The sequence below is a fragment of the Geotrypetes seraphini genome, chromosome 4 (assembly GCF_902459505.1).
Source record: "Geotrypetes seraphini chromosome 4, aGeoSer1.1, whole genome shotgun sequence".
In the NCBI taxonomy this organism is placed as follows: domain Eukaryota; kingdom Metazoa; phylum Chordata; class Amphibia; order Gymnophiona; family Dermophiidae; genus Geotrypetes; species Geotrypetes seraphini.
In genome coordinates, this window is record NC_047087.1 from 212,706,566 (window position 1) to 212,723,451 (window position 16,886).

At 41.4% G+C, this 16,886-nt stretch overlaps 1 protein-coding gene across 1 annotated transcript in view; it reads right to left on the reverse strand.

Moving 5' to 3' along the window:
* Window positions 1-9,147: 9,147 nt before the first annotated feature.
* The window catches only part of CHAT (choline O-acetyltransferase), a 153,542-nt gene continuing 145,803 nt past the window's right edge, over window positions 9,148-16,886 (reverse strand). Inside the window, exon 16 of the mRNA XM_033943571.1 lies at window positions 9,148-9,535. Within this exon, the coding sequence (XP_033799462.1) occupies window positions 9,534-9,535 (2 nt within the window). The 3' untranslated portion in view covers window positions 9,148-9,533. The remainder of the gene's footprint in view (window positions 9,536-16,886) is intronic.

Below are 16,886 nucleotides of genomic sequence, written 5' to 3' on the forward strand. Positions count from 1 at the left end.
TGGTGGCATTTCTCTCAGAGGCAGTTCTCATTCCCTGCCATCACAAAAAGAGAGCAGTGTTCCCTATTATTTCCCTGTCTTCCTTTTGTGTCCCCATCTGGAACAGCAGCAGGAAAAGTTTAGTTCATGTTATTGTTCAATTGATAATCCACTTACATGTCCAAAATGGAGTCTGAAAGCAATGGAGCCTCAAAGCAGAGTACAATAAAAACAATATTCAACATACATAATAGGCTCTAAAAATTCAAAGAACCCTATAGACCTGGCCATTTACCAACCCCTCCCCTTCAGTTACAAAATAACAAAGTTTAGACCCTTTCTAAGCACTATAGAGGATTTCTTCAATGAAACAAATGACAAATCCACAATTTAGACTCCCCCCCCCTGCAAAATAGCTATTTTCCGAATGACTTCCAATTTTTACAGTATTACAGTACGGTACCTGTACTGCAGTGGTGTAGCTATGGGTGGGTTTGAGTTGGCACAGGCCCACTCAGCAACAGATATTCACTCCACTATCTCTCTCCCCTCCGCCAGTGACCTGGCATTCTCCCCAGTGCACCTTGGAGGTTCCCAGCAACTGCAGCAATTCATCCTCACAGTCTATGCTGGCCTATGCAGGCCCCCCCAGGAAATGCCATCAGTGAGATTGGGGATGTGAGTAAGAGCAGAGGAAAGCCCTGCCTTTTCCTTTTCCTCTCAACTTCCATGAGGAAAGGTTTCTATGGTACAGTGCTGTGCTTCTCTCTCAAAACAAGAAAATTAAAATGCCGGCAAAGTGAAAAAGGATTGTTTTGTCAAAGACAAAACGGACATTGTGGAAAAGTTAAAAAAGAGAGTGTCAGGAAAAAAATTAGCAGAAGAATATGGTTTAGGAACATCAACAATATCCGAAAAAGTGATGCTATTGTCAACTACATTGCAGTTCTTGAAAAAAGAGGAAGTGAGTTCTTCCAGAAAAACCATGAAATGGTCAGCTAATGAACAGGTAGATAAATCTCTATATCTATGATTTTTGCAAAAAAAAAAAAAAAAGATAATTGGATCATCCAATTTATGGGCTAGTTTTAGCTGAAAAAGCAATGTTTTTCAATCAGCAACTTCATGAAGATTCTGAATTCAAAGCCAGCATGGGTGGCTTGGAAATTTTAAACACCACCATAGAATCAGGCAGATTGAAATTCATGGTGAAAAACGTTCTGCAAACTTATCTACAGCTAATGACTTTCTTGTCCAATTTAATGACATTATAAAAAACTGTTAACATAAGAACATAAGAATTGCTGCTGGGTCAGACCAGTGGTCCATCTTGCCCAGCAGTCCGCTCACACAGCGGTACTCTGGTCAAAGACCAGAGTCCTAACTAAGACTAGCCCTATCAGCGTATGTCCTTGTTCAGCAGGAACTAGTCTAACTTTGTCTTGAATCCCTGGAGGGTGTTTTCCCCTATGACAGACTTAGGAAGAGCGTTCCAGTTTTCTACCACTCTCTGGGTGAAGAAGAACTTCCTTACTTTTGTATGGAATCTATCCCTTTTCAACTTTAGAGCGTGCCCTCTTGTTCTCCCTACCTTGGAGAGGGTGAACAACCTGTCCTTATCAACTAAGTCTATCCCTTTCAGTATCTTGAATGTTTCGATCATGTCCCCTCTCAATCTCCTCTGTTCAAGGGAGAAGAGGCTCAGTTTCTCTAATCTTTCGTGTATGGCAGCTCCTCCAACCCCTTAACCATCTTAGTTGCTCTGCTCTGGACCCTTTTGAGTAGTACCGTGTCCTTCTTCATGTACAGCGACCAGTTTGTCCTGATTGTATCTATAATGCAGATGAAATGGGTCTGAATTGGAAATCATTTCCCAGTAAATCTCTGGTTAGTCATAATGAGCAGTCAGCTCCTGGGTTCAAGTCATCCAAAGAAAGTGTCACACTGATGTTGGCGCAAATGCAACTAAGTCATAAATTGGAGTTATTACTAATTGGTAAATCTAAAAGCCCTCGTGCTTTCAAAAATGTACATAAGCTATTACTGTTATACAGAAGCCAAAAGAAAGCCTGGATGAATTGTGAAATTTTCTTTGACTGGTAAGACATCTGCTTTATACCAGAAGTGAAAAGATTCCAGCTTCATACGTAATTTTATTGTTGGACAATTCACCATCATATCCTACTGCTGACAGCTTAGAGCGAGAGGAAGGTGGATTCAAAGTGCTTTTTCTTCCTACAAATGTGACATCTGCAATGCAGCCAATGAATCAAGGAGTAAACAACTTTTCAGGAAACAATTGTTACAGAAACTTCTATTGGCTGATATTGATGATTATTGTGGTATGATCCTATTCATACAATAATTGAATATAAAAGATTGTTCATACATGGCTGCTGGTGCTTGGAAATCAGTTATAAATCAAACCCTAAAAAAATGCATGGAACATTATTCTAAACAAATTAGAAAGACATGCTGATGGAGAAGAAGATGTCCTTAAAAACATCACAGAGGATGTTCTACAGTTCCTGACTGCTCTAATTGTGATGTTGAAAATGGCAGTGAATGGATATTCAGTGACGTTAATGATCCAGGGTATCAGATCATAACAGATGATGAAATTGTGGAATCAGTACAAGACAAGGAATAGGAGGAATCAGAAACTGATGACTACCAGCAGGCTACTGCTGATGTGGAACCAACACAAGCAGAAGCCTTTGAATGTTTAAATACAGCAATGACTTGACTAGAAATGCAACTCCTTTGTCTGAAAAGTCTATGTGATCTTGCAGCACAAAAAAGTAAAAATCAGCACTGAAGCAATTAAGAATTACTTTCTTTCTTACAAATACAGTACTGTAGTTTGGTATTATTCTCCCTTTTTTTTTCTTGAAAATGAAAAATCATGTTCAACATGTAACACTCATAATACATGTACTGTATGTGCTCTGTTCAAAAAGGTATTGTATGTTCAATCAGTAGTATATATACTACAAATACAGCACTGTACTGTAGTTTGGTATTGTTGAAAATAAAAAATAATGTTCAAGATACAACGCTCAGGCATGTCCAATCATCCAGATTTCCCTATATCCGGATGAATTTACCCTCTGCCAAGGTTAGTCCAGATAATTGGCCTGTAATGATCTTTGGATATCTGATGTCAATTTAGTCAGTGACTATTAATTGCCATTGTGCTGATTTTATAATAATTTTTATTTCAATATAATTCTTAAGTTACTGTCTAGTCCAGGGGTGGGCAATGAGGGCTGTAATCCAGTCGGGTTTTTAGGATTTCCCCAATGAATATGCATGAGATCCATTTGCACACAATGGAGGCAGTGCATGCAAATAGATCTCATGCATATTCATTGGGGAAATCCTAAAAACCCGACTGGATTGTGGCCCTCGTTGTCCACCCCTGGTCTAGTTGCTCTTATTGTTAGATGCTTTGAACCTGGATGGTAACTGCAAGTTATCATTTTAATGTAATGAACTCTTGACACCGAAAACTACAGGCTCGAGGGAAGCTGTTAGATCGTCTTTATGGGTTTATAATTCCATCTTCAAAAGAAAGCACAAATCTCACAATAGAAGGAGATGGGGGGCGTTCTAGTTTGGGAACTTAGAGAAGATCCAAAAAGTTGAGAGGATTCCAAACACTAACCTCTGGATTCTATACATGATGCCCAAAATTGTGTGACAAAATGTGGAATGCACCACATGTATTCCATAATTGCATGTGAAACTTGACAACTAAGCAGTTAATTGCCAGAAATTAGGTGCTAACAATCAATTACTGCTGCCAATTGGCAACAGTTTGAATTTATGCACAGAACTTTGTAATTGGTATTCCATAAAGATGCATGCATAAATTTTCCACAGTGACCTGAAAAGGTGGAGTGGCAATGGGAAGGGCATTCCTAGAATTTGTGCGCAGTGTTATAGAATAAGGCAAATTCACACCTAATCGAGGCGTGAGGATTTATACTAGGTTTCGAGTGGCATAAATCCATACGCCTAAAATTGGGTGTGGATTCTGGCTATTCCATAAACGGCACTCGAGTGTTGTTTATAGAATAGCACTTAGCACTAATTTTTTGGGGTGCCCAAATCTGGGGGGTCATGTATAGAATTTAGTCCTAATTGTTTATTCTTAATCTTCCTTTCCCCATTATTGCACAACACTCGATAATATAGGAGACAAATTCTCAGAGTGATACTTTGATACTGATGGCCAGATTCTGTTAATTTACTCAAACTCTAAAATTCATTTAGTTTCATACTTATTCTTAATGTCATAACTCCATAACTATTTCTTCATTGTATTTCATTTTAGTTCACTTCACTTCCTTACTTAATATCTTTGTCTTCTAATTTAATCTTATTAATTAGCTACTTAGCTTTGAGGTTAGCTCTCAAACGTTCATCAATGCCACCTCTCCCGACATGCATGTTTCAAACAAGGTTTTTCTTCAGGGCCGAGGGGAACAATCGAGTATGTGCAGTCTTTCTGTTAATGACACCTTTGTAGGCACCTACAATATAGATGCCTAGACATGTGATAGGCATTGCTAACAGAATCACGCCTACATTGTGGAAACCTCCATTGTTGGTGTCTCTAATGTAAGCTAGGGCTTACCTCATCTATATTGAGGAGCCTAACAATTCTTAGCAGTGCCTAATTTAAAAAAATACCCCTGATCTGCTCCTAACCACACTTACATGGTGTTAGGCACCTACAACATAGGCACCTACTCGTACCACCCAAATAGACAATACTCAATAGGTACCCAATACTCAATAGGTACCACCCAATAGGCACCTACTCGTACCGCCTTTTTTGTTATTATGAGCTTGTTAAAGCTCATTAATGACACTATTAACTCTAATTTTGAAATTGATTTTTATTATTAAAGGAACCACTTATAGAGTTTCCCCTTGAATGTCACCAAAGAGATACCAAAGGAACCTGACATACCCTTTGGCCACTTATAGTATTGCGGGAGTGCCAGATGACATCAGAAGTGGTTATCTCCTTCCTGAGGAACCAATCCTCATCTCCATTGGTCTTCAGTCTGTGCTGGCCAAATGGTGCCAGGTGATGTCAGAAGTGGGTACTTCTTCCCTCCTGAGGACCCAGTCTTCCATCAGTCAGTCTGTGCGGGCCAAAGGATTCCTGAAGTTCTCACAGGTACACAAAGTTCTTATCCTCCTCCTAAGCTGAATTTTCTATTACTAATGGTGTGGAGATTTATGTAATTAAGACTTTTTGGTTTCTTATTTATAATTACTTTCTGAAAATTTCTGTAATTATTCGTTCATGTTGGAAGTGTAGATTATCCTTTACATTTTGAACTGTACTTTTTAGAAAGCAGCATGTGAAAAATGTATATGGATATGAAGTATTACAAAGCACAATATATTCTGCTTTAGGCCAGTGTACCTCAAGGCCCTCTTTTTTCTTTCTCTCTATTTATTCCCTTTTTCATTCTGATATCTTTCTATGGCTTTCAGTACAATGTTACTCTGATGACTACCACATTGACCACTGTACACAAAATAAATTCACCGTGAATCTAGTCCAATATCTAGGCTGTTTATTACCATCTGTATATCCTCCAGCCATTTCAAAACTTAACATGGCCAAGAAAATGCTGCTGTTCTCCTTTGAAAAATAAACCTCTTCTGGGTTGTTTTTTTCTGTCCTGTGGTAGACATGAATTATTTGTATCTGCCATCTGTTTCAGAGAGATTCTAGATCTTCTGCATATAGCAACTCACTCATGAATAATAGGTTAATTTAATTAGATTTTGAGGAATTGTCTACCGGCTCTTGCCTCAATTCGATCACCCATTTTGCTGAAATTGATGCCGAAATGGACTTTTCAAGAGTGCTTGTCATGTCATAGATAGCATCTGCCAGGCAGCTTATTGCTGCTAAGATAAGTGAAATGACTTTACATATGCTAGTTCTGGCAGTTCTATTAGAGACTTTTGATAGAACTTAAAATTAGTCAACCACTATAAACTTTGACTATATAAGCCAAATATGTCACCTAAACTTCAAGAAATGTCTTCATAACCAATTTGAGCTTTATAATACATTGAATCTTTGAAGCTCAAAGATTCAGCAGTTTGTTAAGAATGTGCTTCCATTTGAAAACATTAGAAACAACAACACTATAATAGACTTGTATTGTGTGAAAATGACATGAAACAAAACAAAGATACCAGCTAGATTTGTTTTATTTGGTTGTGCTTCTATCAAGGTCTGTGGAATATTAAAGTCTTTGGGGAAACAGAAACACTGTTAATTTTACAACCTAGACAGCTTGGAGGCAACGGGGAACTGGGAAAATAAGCAGGACTGAGACTTTATAAGCAGGCTTCCAACCGGCAGATCTCAGCTTGCCTCAGACTGATAGACAAACATGAGTTGTAGCAGACATCACCATTTTGCAGTGACTTGTATGAAATCTTTAGACGGAGTCGACACAATGTCTGACATTTCATGGTTCTCAGAGTTTGGAGGCAGTCAAAAAAAAGTTTAAAATATTCAGAGAAAGAGCACTGCCCGTGAATAATTGTATCATTGTCGTCAGTGTTGTGATGCTGGTGTGTACTTTGGGTTCACAGCTCCTGTATAAATCTGAGATGGCTTAAGGCTTTCCCTCTATCCCTTTCATGTCCAGCTTCTTCCTTAACCCTCTTAAAGTCTAGCATATCTGTTTCCCTATTGCTCTTTTAGCCCAGCACCTCTCTCCTTCCTTATTCTCTTTCTTGCACCCTGATGTCCAACATCTCCTTCCTTCCTTTTTCCTCTGGATGTCCAGCATCTCTTCTTCAGTATTTCCCCCGCCCCCCCCCCCAACCATGGTGTTCAGTATTTTTCTCCATCCTGTGTATTCTGGGACCTGCCCTTTAAGTATGATATTTTTCTAAGAGAGATAAATTTGGAGTTGGATATACAGGGAAAGAATGCAATATACTCAGTAGGGGAAGAGGGATGTCAGTAGAAGCAGCAGAAGAAGTAGAGACCATCAGCTGTTTTTCTAGGCAGTCTTAAGAGCAGAACTTTTAAGAACATAGGACCCGATATTCAGCCTGTGGCTGGCAGTGTTTTTGCTGTCCACCACCGATGTTGAATCTCGATATTCAACACTGGGCTGTTTCTGCTAAAATGTTAATCGGTTATGACTTTATTTTACACTAAATGGTTAACTTTTTAGTGGTCATAGAGAGGCCTGCTATTTATGTGCTCTATTTTAACTGCTAAATATAGCCAGTTTGGCGTTGAATATCCATGCCTAACCATCTCTGTTGCATGATATAACCAGTTAGTGGCTAGCTACTAAGCGCAAATATTCAGCCGGAGATAACTAATTATCTCTTGGTGAATATCAGCAGATCACATGTAAGCATTAGTATGTTCTGTCTCCCAGAAGAGGTGGTGGAGACAGAGACTGTGTCTGAATTCAAAGGGGCCTGGGATAGGCACGTGGGATCTCTCGGAGAGAGAAAGAGATAATGATTACTGCAGATGGACAGACTAGATGGGCCATTTGGCCTTTATCTGCCATCATGTTTCTGTTTCTACTCACAGCTTTGGTTTAGCTTTAGTCTGCATGTTTATATCTGATGATCCCGCAAACTTCATATGGTATACAAAGATTATTTTTTTGTGAGCTGAATATATTGATTTCATTATCCAAATTGCCACTGTAACTGATGCAGCCCAGATTGGGTGAAACAAGGCCCTTGTCGAAGGATTGAAGATGGAAGTTTGAAATTTTCAGCAAGTGGAGCAGCTCCATCAAATTGTGCAAGTTTTGGAATATCATTTACTATTGGGTAGTAGAAATAGGTTTTGAACAAGTGTTGTGATTCAATTAAAGCTGCTGCTCATGAGCTAAGTAAAAAACTGTGCACAGTGGTGGGTTTAATCCCTATTAGAAAGTTGCATTATATTAGTGGAGTTTTCTTTGCCATTGATAAGAGCTGCGTTAGAAAAACATACAGGGACTCATATGTAAATACTAGTCAGTAAAATGAATGTAATAGTAGGTAAGAGACTGACTATATTGGTACTATATACCAGTGGGGAGAGAGCAAATGACTCCTAAAAATGCTCAGAAAAGTGAAACTCTGAAGGGGAGGTGGATACCTTCCCTTGGGACAAGAGTTTACCGTCCAGTCATTGCATTTACTTTGTAGAACTTCACTTTCTGACCACTGGTAAAACTGTAATCTGTTTAAATGATTCGTTAAATCGACAAAAATTGTTCAAAGATGTTATGCACAAAAAGACTCTTGCTCATTGGAAAAGTGATACCATACACTTATCTGTGCAAGCTTTTTTAAGGTTTGTGGTTGTAAACCTTAAAAAAGCTTGCACAGATAAGTGTATGGTATCACTTTTCCAATGAGCAAGAGTCTTTTTGTGCATAACATCTTTGAACAATTTTTGTCGATTTAACGAATCATTTAAACAGATTACAGTTTTACCAGTGGTCAGAAAGTGAAGTTCTACAAAGTAAATGCAATGACTGGACGGTAAACTCTTGTCCCAAGGGAAGGTATCCACCTCCCCTTCAGAGTTTCACTTTTCTGAGCGTTTTTAGGAGTCATTTGCTCTCTCCCCACTGGTATATAGTACCAATATAGTCAGTCTCTTACCTACTATTGATAAGAGCTGAGCAGCTAAAAATCTAAGTTGCATGCTGTCTCTATAATACAGCTAGAGGGTTTTTCTCCACGTTTCTAACAAATGCTGGTTTCTTGCGGGTAACCCCACCGCTGGCTAGCAATAAGTATTGTTATATGTAATTTAAATGTCTTTATCATATCTCCCCTCTCCCACTTTTCCTCTAAAGTATACATATTGAGATCTTTAACCCCCTCTTCTATGAAACCGCATGAGCATTTTTTAGCGCAGAGAGCCGCGCTGCTCCCGACGCTTATTGAGTTCCTATGAGCGTCGGGAGCAGCGTGGGCCATTCAGTGTGACTCCCTGCGCTAGAAACTGTTAGCGCGGTTTCATAGAAGAGGAGGCTAGTCTGTCCACAAACACCTTATGAGGCTTACTGCTGCATTTTGAACTCATAGACGCGATAGTAATGTTTTAGATCAAAACCAAATTAGTCTTTTATTTTTATTTCAAATATGTTCTAGAGTGTTATTCAGCTACACAACACTTTCACCATTTATAATACAAATACACAATAATTTTTTTCATTATCATATATTTGTGTGTCTTTAGCGCTTACAATTTTACACCAAACTTAAAATGCTATGCATAATTACATTTGCAAGAAATATGCGCTATTTTATATAAAAATAAAATTTTCACAATAATATCTATTTTATAACTTTTAGATTAGAAATGAATAAAATACATTTTTAAAATATGATAGAATTAATTTCTTCACAGTATGAACCATTATTATGGGGGATTATTGCATGCTCCTTGTCAAGTTGCGCTTCTACACATCCCAAAGTTGAAGTATTTCTCTTCAATGTTTCGGAAGAGGACTGCTTTATAAAACAGCTTTTCCTATAGAGATAAATAGATCAAAACTTTTCATATTTGGCTCAGGCTATAGTGTTTTAAAAAAAATATAATCAGTTCATGTTTCAATTAATATATTTCAACTGAAAAGTAATTATAGGAAAGTTAATATTAGTCAATCAAAATGTATTTTGTATTTTGAGCACAAGATATACTTATTTTATTTACCCCCCTCTTTTACAAACTGCATTTTTAGTGCCGGCCGCCGTGGTAACAGCTCCGATGCGCATAGAATTCCTATGAGCATCTGAGCTGTTACCGTCGCTACCTTTGCTAAAAACGCTAGCGCGGCTTTGTAAAGGAGGGGGGTTAATTAATTAAAAGAATTTATAAACTGCCCATTGCCACATCTGAGTTGGTTACAGTCACCATGAAAAATAAAATCCTAATACAAACAAAAACATAAATACTTTGAACTCACAAACCCACACATTAGAGAGTTGCACGGGGACAGAAATCCCACCCATCCCCGCCTGTCCCTGCCAGGATCCTCTCTGTCCCCACCCGTCCCCGTCAGGATCCTCTCCGTCCCCACCCGTCCCCGTCAGGATCCTCTCCATCCCCACCCGTCCCCGTCAGGATCCTCTCCGTCCCCACCCATCCCCATCAGGATCCTCTCCGTCCCCAGGTCATCAGGGGGGCATCAGTGCGTGGGGGCATTGGTACAGGGGGCATCAGTGCGGGGAGGCGGGCATCAGTATGGGGGCATCAACACGGGGGGTGGAAGGTGGGTTAAAACCACGAGCTGGCAATGTATTTTACAGATTATATAAAAAAGGAAGAATTCCTTTTTTATGTATTCTGCAAAAGCGCATTGCCAGCCCATAGTTTTAAGGGCAGGAGAGTTGGTAAGAAGTGAAGTGACTGGTCCTCAGCAGTCGCTTCACTTCGGATCGACAAGCCCAATCGGTCTTTCTTCTTCTGTTTAGTGAATCACATCCCTGCCTACTTTGCATGCCGTTTCCCATCATTTGCATGCACGGATTGGAATCGGATTGGCACAGAGGTTAGTGAATCGGGTCGGAGAGAAATCGAGTCGCAAAGGGGTCGCAAATCGATCGGTACACGATCGGTTTGCTTAGTGAATCTAGCCCTTTGAGTATTTTGCCAATTAAGTTAGGCACCCTTTATAGAATTTCCTTGTTAGCGCCCTATGATGAATTCCCCCCTTAGTGCAGCCACACTATCAGTAGGGTGGCCATGTCTCTGGGAAAGATAACTCATCATTCCCATTTACTCATACCATGCTTTAAGTCAGGGGTGTCCAATGTCGGTCCTCGAGGGCCACAATCCAGTCGGGTTTTCAGGATTTCCCCAATGAATATGCATTGAAAGCAGTGCATGCACATAGATCTCATGCATATTCATTGGGGAAATCCTGAAAACCCGACTGGATTGCGGCCCTCGAGGACCGACATTGGACACCCCTGCTTTAAGTGAAAAGGCCTGCAATTGTGCAGATAGAATGAGTGTTGGGAGCAGCGCAAAGCATTCAGCACGCCGGCCTGCAGCGCAAAGCATTCAGCACGCCGGCCTGCACTAAAAACATCTTTTGCAGTCTTATAAAAGGAGGGGGTGGGGTGGGGGGTAAATTTGAAACACATGCCCTCTGTTTTAGCACATTGATCCATGTTTTTAAAGTTCATCTGCTTCATACATGGTAAAGTTTCACATTTCCCAACTAACTTTGACTTCCTATCTTTTGCAAACATGCTGTCTGCCTGGAACTCTTCCTTAATCTCTACATTGGGTTCTATTGCCCCATTCATTGAGCGTAAACCCTTTTTCCGGAAGTGTATTCCTTGGTTTCATCCTAGTCTTCATCTACTTAAGTAATGGGCTAGAAAGACTGAGAGAGCCATGTGGAAAACCCATACACATAACTCTTTTCTCACGTCATACTTGTTATCGTACATTCCAATCCACAGTTTTTGCAGCAAAAAGATGTTTTTAAATTTAGGATTCAATCTGCAGCAAACTGACTCCAACAGCTTTTTGCTATATTCTCAAATACAGTCTCTTCATTTCTCTAATACCAGGTCGACTTCATTATCCACAGACACATTACCATGTTCTTTCTCAGATAAGATTACAGTTTTAAGATTCTCTTTTCTGTCGACCCTTTCATTATCTAAGCCTATGCTTAATTCCACAGCTCCCTCCCTTACCACTTTGTCTATACCGATCCAGTCTTCCCCTAGTTATTTCCACTCTCCTGTTTCTATATCCACCGTTACCTCATCAGTTTCTCTAGGTTGACAATGGACTTCCTTCAACCTAGTCACTAAGCATATCATCAGTAAGCTTCTTTCATCTCTAAAAACCACCTTCTGCATTCCTGAAACTTTCCTTTCTAGCTGGTTGAATCTTCACCAACTTAACCTATTTTCCTATATACATACCATCCAGTCTCAAATTTGACTTCTCTTTCAAAATACTGGAGAAGGTTTTTCGTCAACATAACTAATTTGTCAAAGACACCCTGGTTCTACCCAGTCAGGGTTTCAAACTGGCTTTAGTACGGAAATTATGGTTACTGCTCTGCCAAATGACATACCGTATTTTTCGCTCCATAAGAAGCACTTTTTCCACCCAAAAAAGTGGGTGGAAAAAAGGGTGCATCCTATGGATCGAATACCCAAATCCACCCCCCTTACCTTCCAGGACCGCCACCCTCTCCTCACCCACCGCCGCTGCTGGTTGCTCACTGCCGAAATTAGAAGAAGGGAAAGGCCAGGCAGGTGCAGCGATTGCACGCCGCCGGCCCAGAAGCCTTACCCCCGACGTCAATTCTGAAGTCGGCGAGAAGGTCCGAGTCAGCCATTGGCAGAGCCTGGCAGGGAGAACTTGGTTCAGTATGTTTTTTTCTTGTTTTCCTCCTGTAAATCTAGGGTGCATCTTATGGTCAGGTGCGTCTTATGGAGCGAAAAATACGGTACATACTGCATTTGACCAAGGTAAAGATGTCATGGTAGTCTCTCTTGATCTCGGCATTAGATCTTGTTGATCATCATTATCTCCTATTCTCAACTCACTGAAAAATAGAAACAGAGAAAAATGAAAGCAGATGAAGACCTATGGGCCTATCTAGCCTGCCTATCCATGCCATCTACTATCCCTTTCTTTCCCTTAAAGATCCAATGTACTTATTCCAAACTTTCTTAATTTTAGATTCACTTTCAGGGAAATTCTGTAAGGGCCTAAAGTTAGGCGCCAGTAAGTGCCTAGATCATGCTTGCTGGTGCCTAACTTAATTGTTTTAATCAGCTTTAAGTGGTGTGATAATTGATTTTGCCAATTAAAAAATAATTAAAAAAAAACAACCTAAGTGCAGCTAGGCACCTCCCTGGACCAGCGGCTAAAACCTGGGTACCTAATGGTGCTTAGTGATGCTGCATGACTAAGTAGGCATGTTTAGGGGTGGAGTTGACCTTAGTTGTCACTAAGCGCTTCTAGGCATAATTCTATGATGAACCTAGGCACCAGAAACGTAGTCCTTTAAAATCCTGGTCTACATTACCAGAGCCTAAGTTCATCATTAGGTGCCAGTAGCTGCGATTCTCTAAGTGGTACCTGGACATGATTGACATGTGGCAAATGCCATTTCTCTAGGCACTTGCTGTATCAGACACCATTTATAGAATCAGTCCCTTTGTTTTTACAACCTTTACTGGAAGGCTTTTCCAAGCATTCACCGCCCTTTCCATAAGAACATAAGAATTGCCGCTGCTGGGTCAGACCAGTGGTTCATCATGCCCAGCTGTCCGCTCACGTGGTGGCCCTCTGGTCAAAGACCAGCACCCTAAACGAGACTAGCCCTACCAGCATACATTCTTGTTCAGCAGGAACTTGTCTTGAATCCCTGGAAGGTGTTTTTCCCTATAACAGCCTCCGGAAGAGCGTTCCAGCTTTCTACCACTCTCTGGGTGAAGAATTTCCTTACGTTTGTATGGAATCTATCCCCTTTCAACTTTAGAGAGTGCCCTCTCATTCTCTCTACCTTGGAGAAGGTGAACAACTTGTCCTTATCTAATAAGTCTATCCCCTTCAGTACCTTGAATGTTTCGATCATGTCCCTTCTCAATCTCCTCTGTTCGAGGGAGAAGAGACCCAGTTTCTCTAATCTTTCGCTGTACGGCTGCTCTTCCAACTCCTTAACCATCTTAGTCACTCTTCTTTGGACCCTTTCGAGTAGTACCGTGTCCTTCTTCATGTACAGCGACCAGTGATGGACGCAGTACTCCAGGTGAGGATGCACCATGTCCCGGTACAGCGGCATGATAACCTTCTCTGATCTATTTGTGATCCCTTCTTTATCATTCCTAGCATTCTGTTTGCCCTTTTTGCTGCCACCGCACATTGTGTGGATGGCTTCATCGACTTGTCAATCAGAACTCCCAAGTCCCTTACCTGGGAGGTCTCTCTAAGTACCGCCACGGACATCCTGTATTCGTGCATGAGATTTTTGTTACCAACATGCATCACTTTACACTTATCCACGTTGAACCTCATCTGCCATGTCGATGCCCATTCCTTGAGCCTGATTATGTCACGTTGCAGATCTTCGCAATCCCCCTGCGTCTTCACTACTCTGAATAACTTCATATCGTCCGCAAATTTAATCACCTCGCTCGTTGTACCTATGTCCAGATCGTTTATAAAGATGTTAAAGAGCATGGGTCCAAGTACTGAGCCCTGCTGCACCCCACTGGTGACGCTCTTCCAGTCCGAGTATTGTCCATTTACCCCCACTCTCTGTTTCCTGTGCTCCAGCCAGTTTTTAATCCACGTGAGTATTTCACCCTTGATTCCATGGCTTGCAATTTTCTGAAGTAGTCGTTCATGCGGAAGCTTGTTGAATGCCTTCTGAAAATCCAGATATACAATATCGATGGGATCACCCTTGTCTATCTGTTCTGAGGTTCACCTTCATCCTATGCCCCTTCATTCCAGAGTTTCCTTTCAATTGAAAGACTCATCTCATGTACATTTAGGCCAAGTAGGTATTTAAACATCTCTGTCATAACTTCCCTCTCTTGTCTTTTCTCCAAAGTATACATATTGAGATCTTTCAGTCTATCCCTGTACACCTTATGTTGAAGGCCTCTGGACTGACTCCATCCTGTTTTATTTTTATAAATGTGCTGTCTCCAGAATTGTACACAATATTCTATATGAGGTCTCACCAGAGTCTTATACAGGGGCATCAAAACTTCCTTTTTCCTACTGACCATTCCTTTCCCTATGCACCCAAGCATCCTTCTAGTTTTTGCCTTCACCTTTTCAACCTGATTGCCACCTTAGGATCATCACATACTATTCCCGCTCTTCATTCATGCACAAAAGTTCTTCACTCCCTAAACCGTTCCCTCAGGTTTTTGCAGTGCAAATGCATGACCATGTATTTCTTAGCATTAAATCTTAGCCGCCAAATTTTGGATCATTCTCAAACTTCACTAGGTTCTTCCTCATTTTATGCACACCATTAGGAGTGTCTTACCATTGCTGATTTTGGTATCATCCTCAAAGAGGCAAACTTACCAGACAGCCCTTTGGCAATATCACTTACAGAAATGTTAAAAAGAACAGGAAGAAGAACCGAACTTTGCAGCACATCACTGGTAACATCCTTTTCCTCAGAGTGAGCCCCATCTGTTGCCTTTCAATCAACCAGTTCCTAACCCAGTCCGATACTTTGGGGCCCATACTAAGGGCATTAAGTTTATTTTTTAGATGCCTATGTAGAACTGTGTCAAAGCCTTTGCTAATATCTAAATACATCACATCTAGCGCTCTCTATCTATCCAACTTTCTGGTCACCCAGTCAAAGAAATTGATCAGGCTTATATGACAAGACCTGCCTCCACTGAAACCATGTTGCCTTGGGTCCTGTAATCCATTGGATTTCAGAAACGTCACTATTCTCTGTTTAAAAGCATTTCCATTAATATACTTACCATAGAAGTCAGACTTGCTGACTGTAGTTCCCTACCTCTTCCTGTTGCTTTTATGGAGGGATCATATCTGCCCTTCTCCAGTCCTCTGGTACAAACTCTTGACTCTAGAGAAGCATAGAAAAGGTCAGCCATGGAGCCACCAGAACTTTCCCAAGTTCCTTCAGCACCCTTGGATGTACACCATTCGATCCCATCGCTTTGTCCATCCAGTCTGCCCAACAAGGTGGCCAGGGATAAACAATAATATTGCAAACTAGCATTTTACTCACTATCAACCTTACTCACTTCCCCTTCCCCTCTGAGTTATACTTCTAGTATATGACATGAATATTATATATAACTAGTGTTTAAGCCCGTTACATTAACGGGTGCTAGAATATATGGCTGTCTGTCTTTCTTTCTTTATGTCTCTCTCCCTGCTCCTGTTTCTTTCTTCCTTTCTTTCTGTCTTTCTCCCTCCTGCAATTTTTTTCTCTCTCTCCCTGGCACCCTTTGCCTGTCTGTCTTTATTTCTGTGTCTCTCTGGTCCCCTGTCTGTCTTTATTTCTGTCTGTCTCTCTCCCTAGCCTCCTTTGTCTGTCTGTATTTCTTTCTGTGTCTCCCCCCCCCACTTTCCTTTGCAGAAGCAGCAGTGCTATTTCCCTTCCCCTCCAGATCCCTGTGAAGTAGTAGCAGCATTTCCCCCCACCCACCCCCCATTCCCTTCTCTCCCCCCCCCCTTTCCTTTGCAGAAGCAGCAGCGGTATTTCTCTTTCCCTCCAGGTCCTTGCTGAAGCAGTAGCAGCATTTTCCCCCACCCCCCATTCCCTTCTCTCCCCCCCACTTTATTTTGCAGAAGCAGCTGTGATATTTCCCTTCCCCTCCAGATCTCTGAGAAGTAGTAGCAGCATTTCCCCCCACCCACCCCCCATTCCCTTCTCTCCCCCCCCCACTTTCCTTTGCAGAAGCAGCAGTGCTATTTCCCTTCCCCTCCAGATCCCTGTGAAGTAGTAGCAGCATTTCCCCCCACCCACCCCCCCATTCCCTTCTCTCCCCCCCTCACTTTCCTTTGCAGAAGCAGCAGCGGTATTTCTCTTTCCCTCCAGGTCCTTGCTGAAGCAGTAGCAGCATTTTCCCCCACCCCCCATTCCCTTCTCTCCCCCCCACTTTATTTTGCAGAAGCAGCTGTGATATTTCCCTTCCCCTCCAGATCTCTGAGAAGTAGTAGCAGCATTTTCCCCCACCCACCCCCCATTCCCTTCTCTCCCCTACCACCACTTTCCTTTGCAGAAGCAGCAGCGGTTTTCCCTTCCCCTCCAGGTCCCTGCTGAGTAGTAGAAACATTTTCCCCCACCCCCCATTCCCTTCTTACCTTGAGCTGCCCTGCTCCGTTCGTCCCC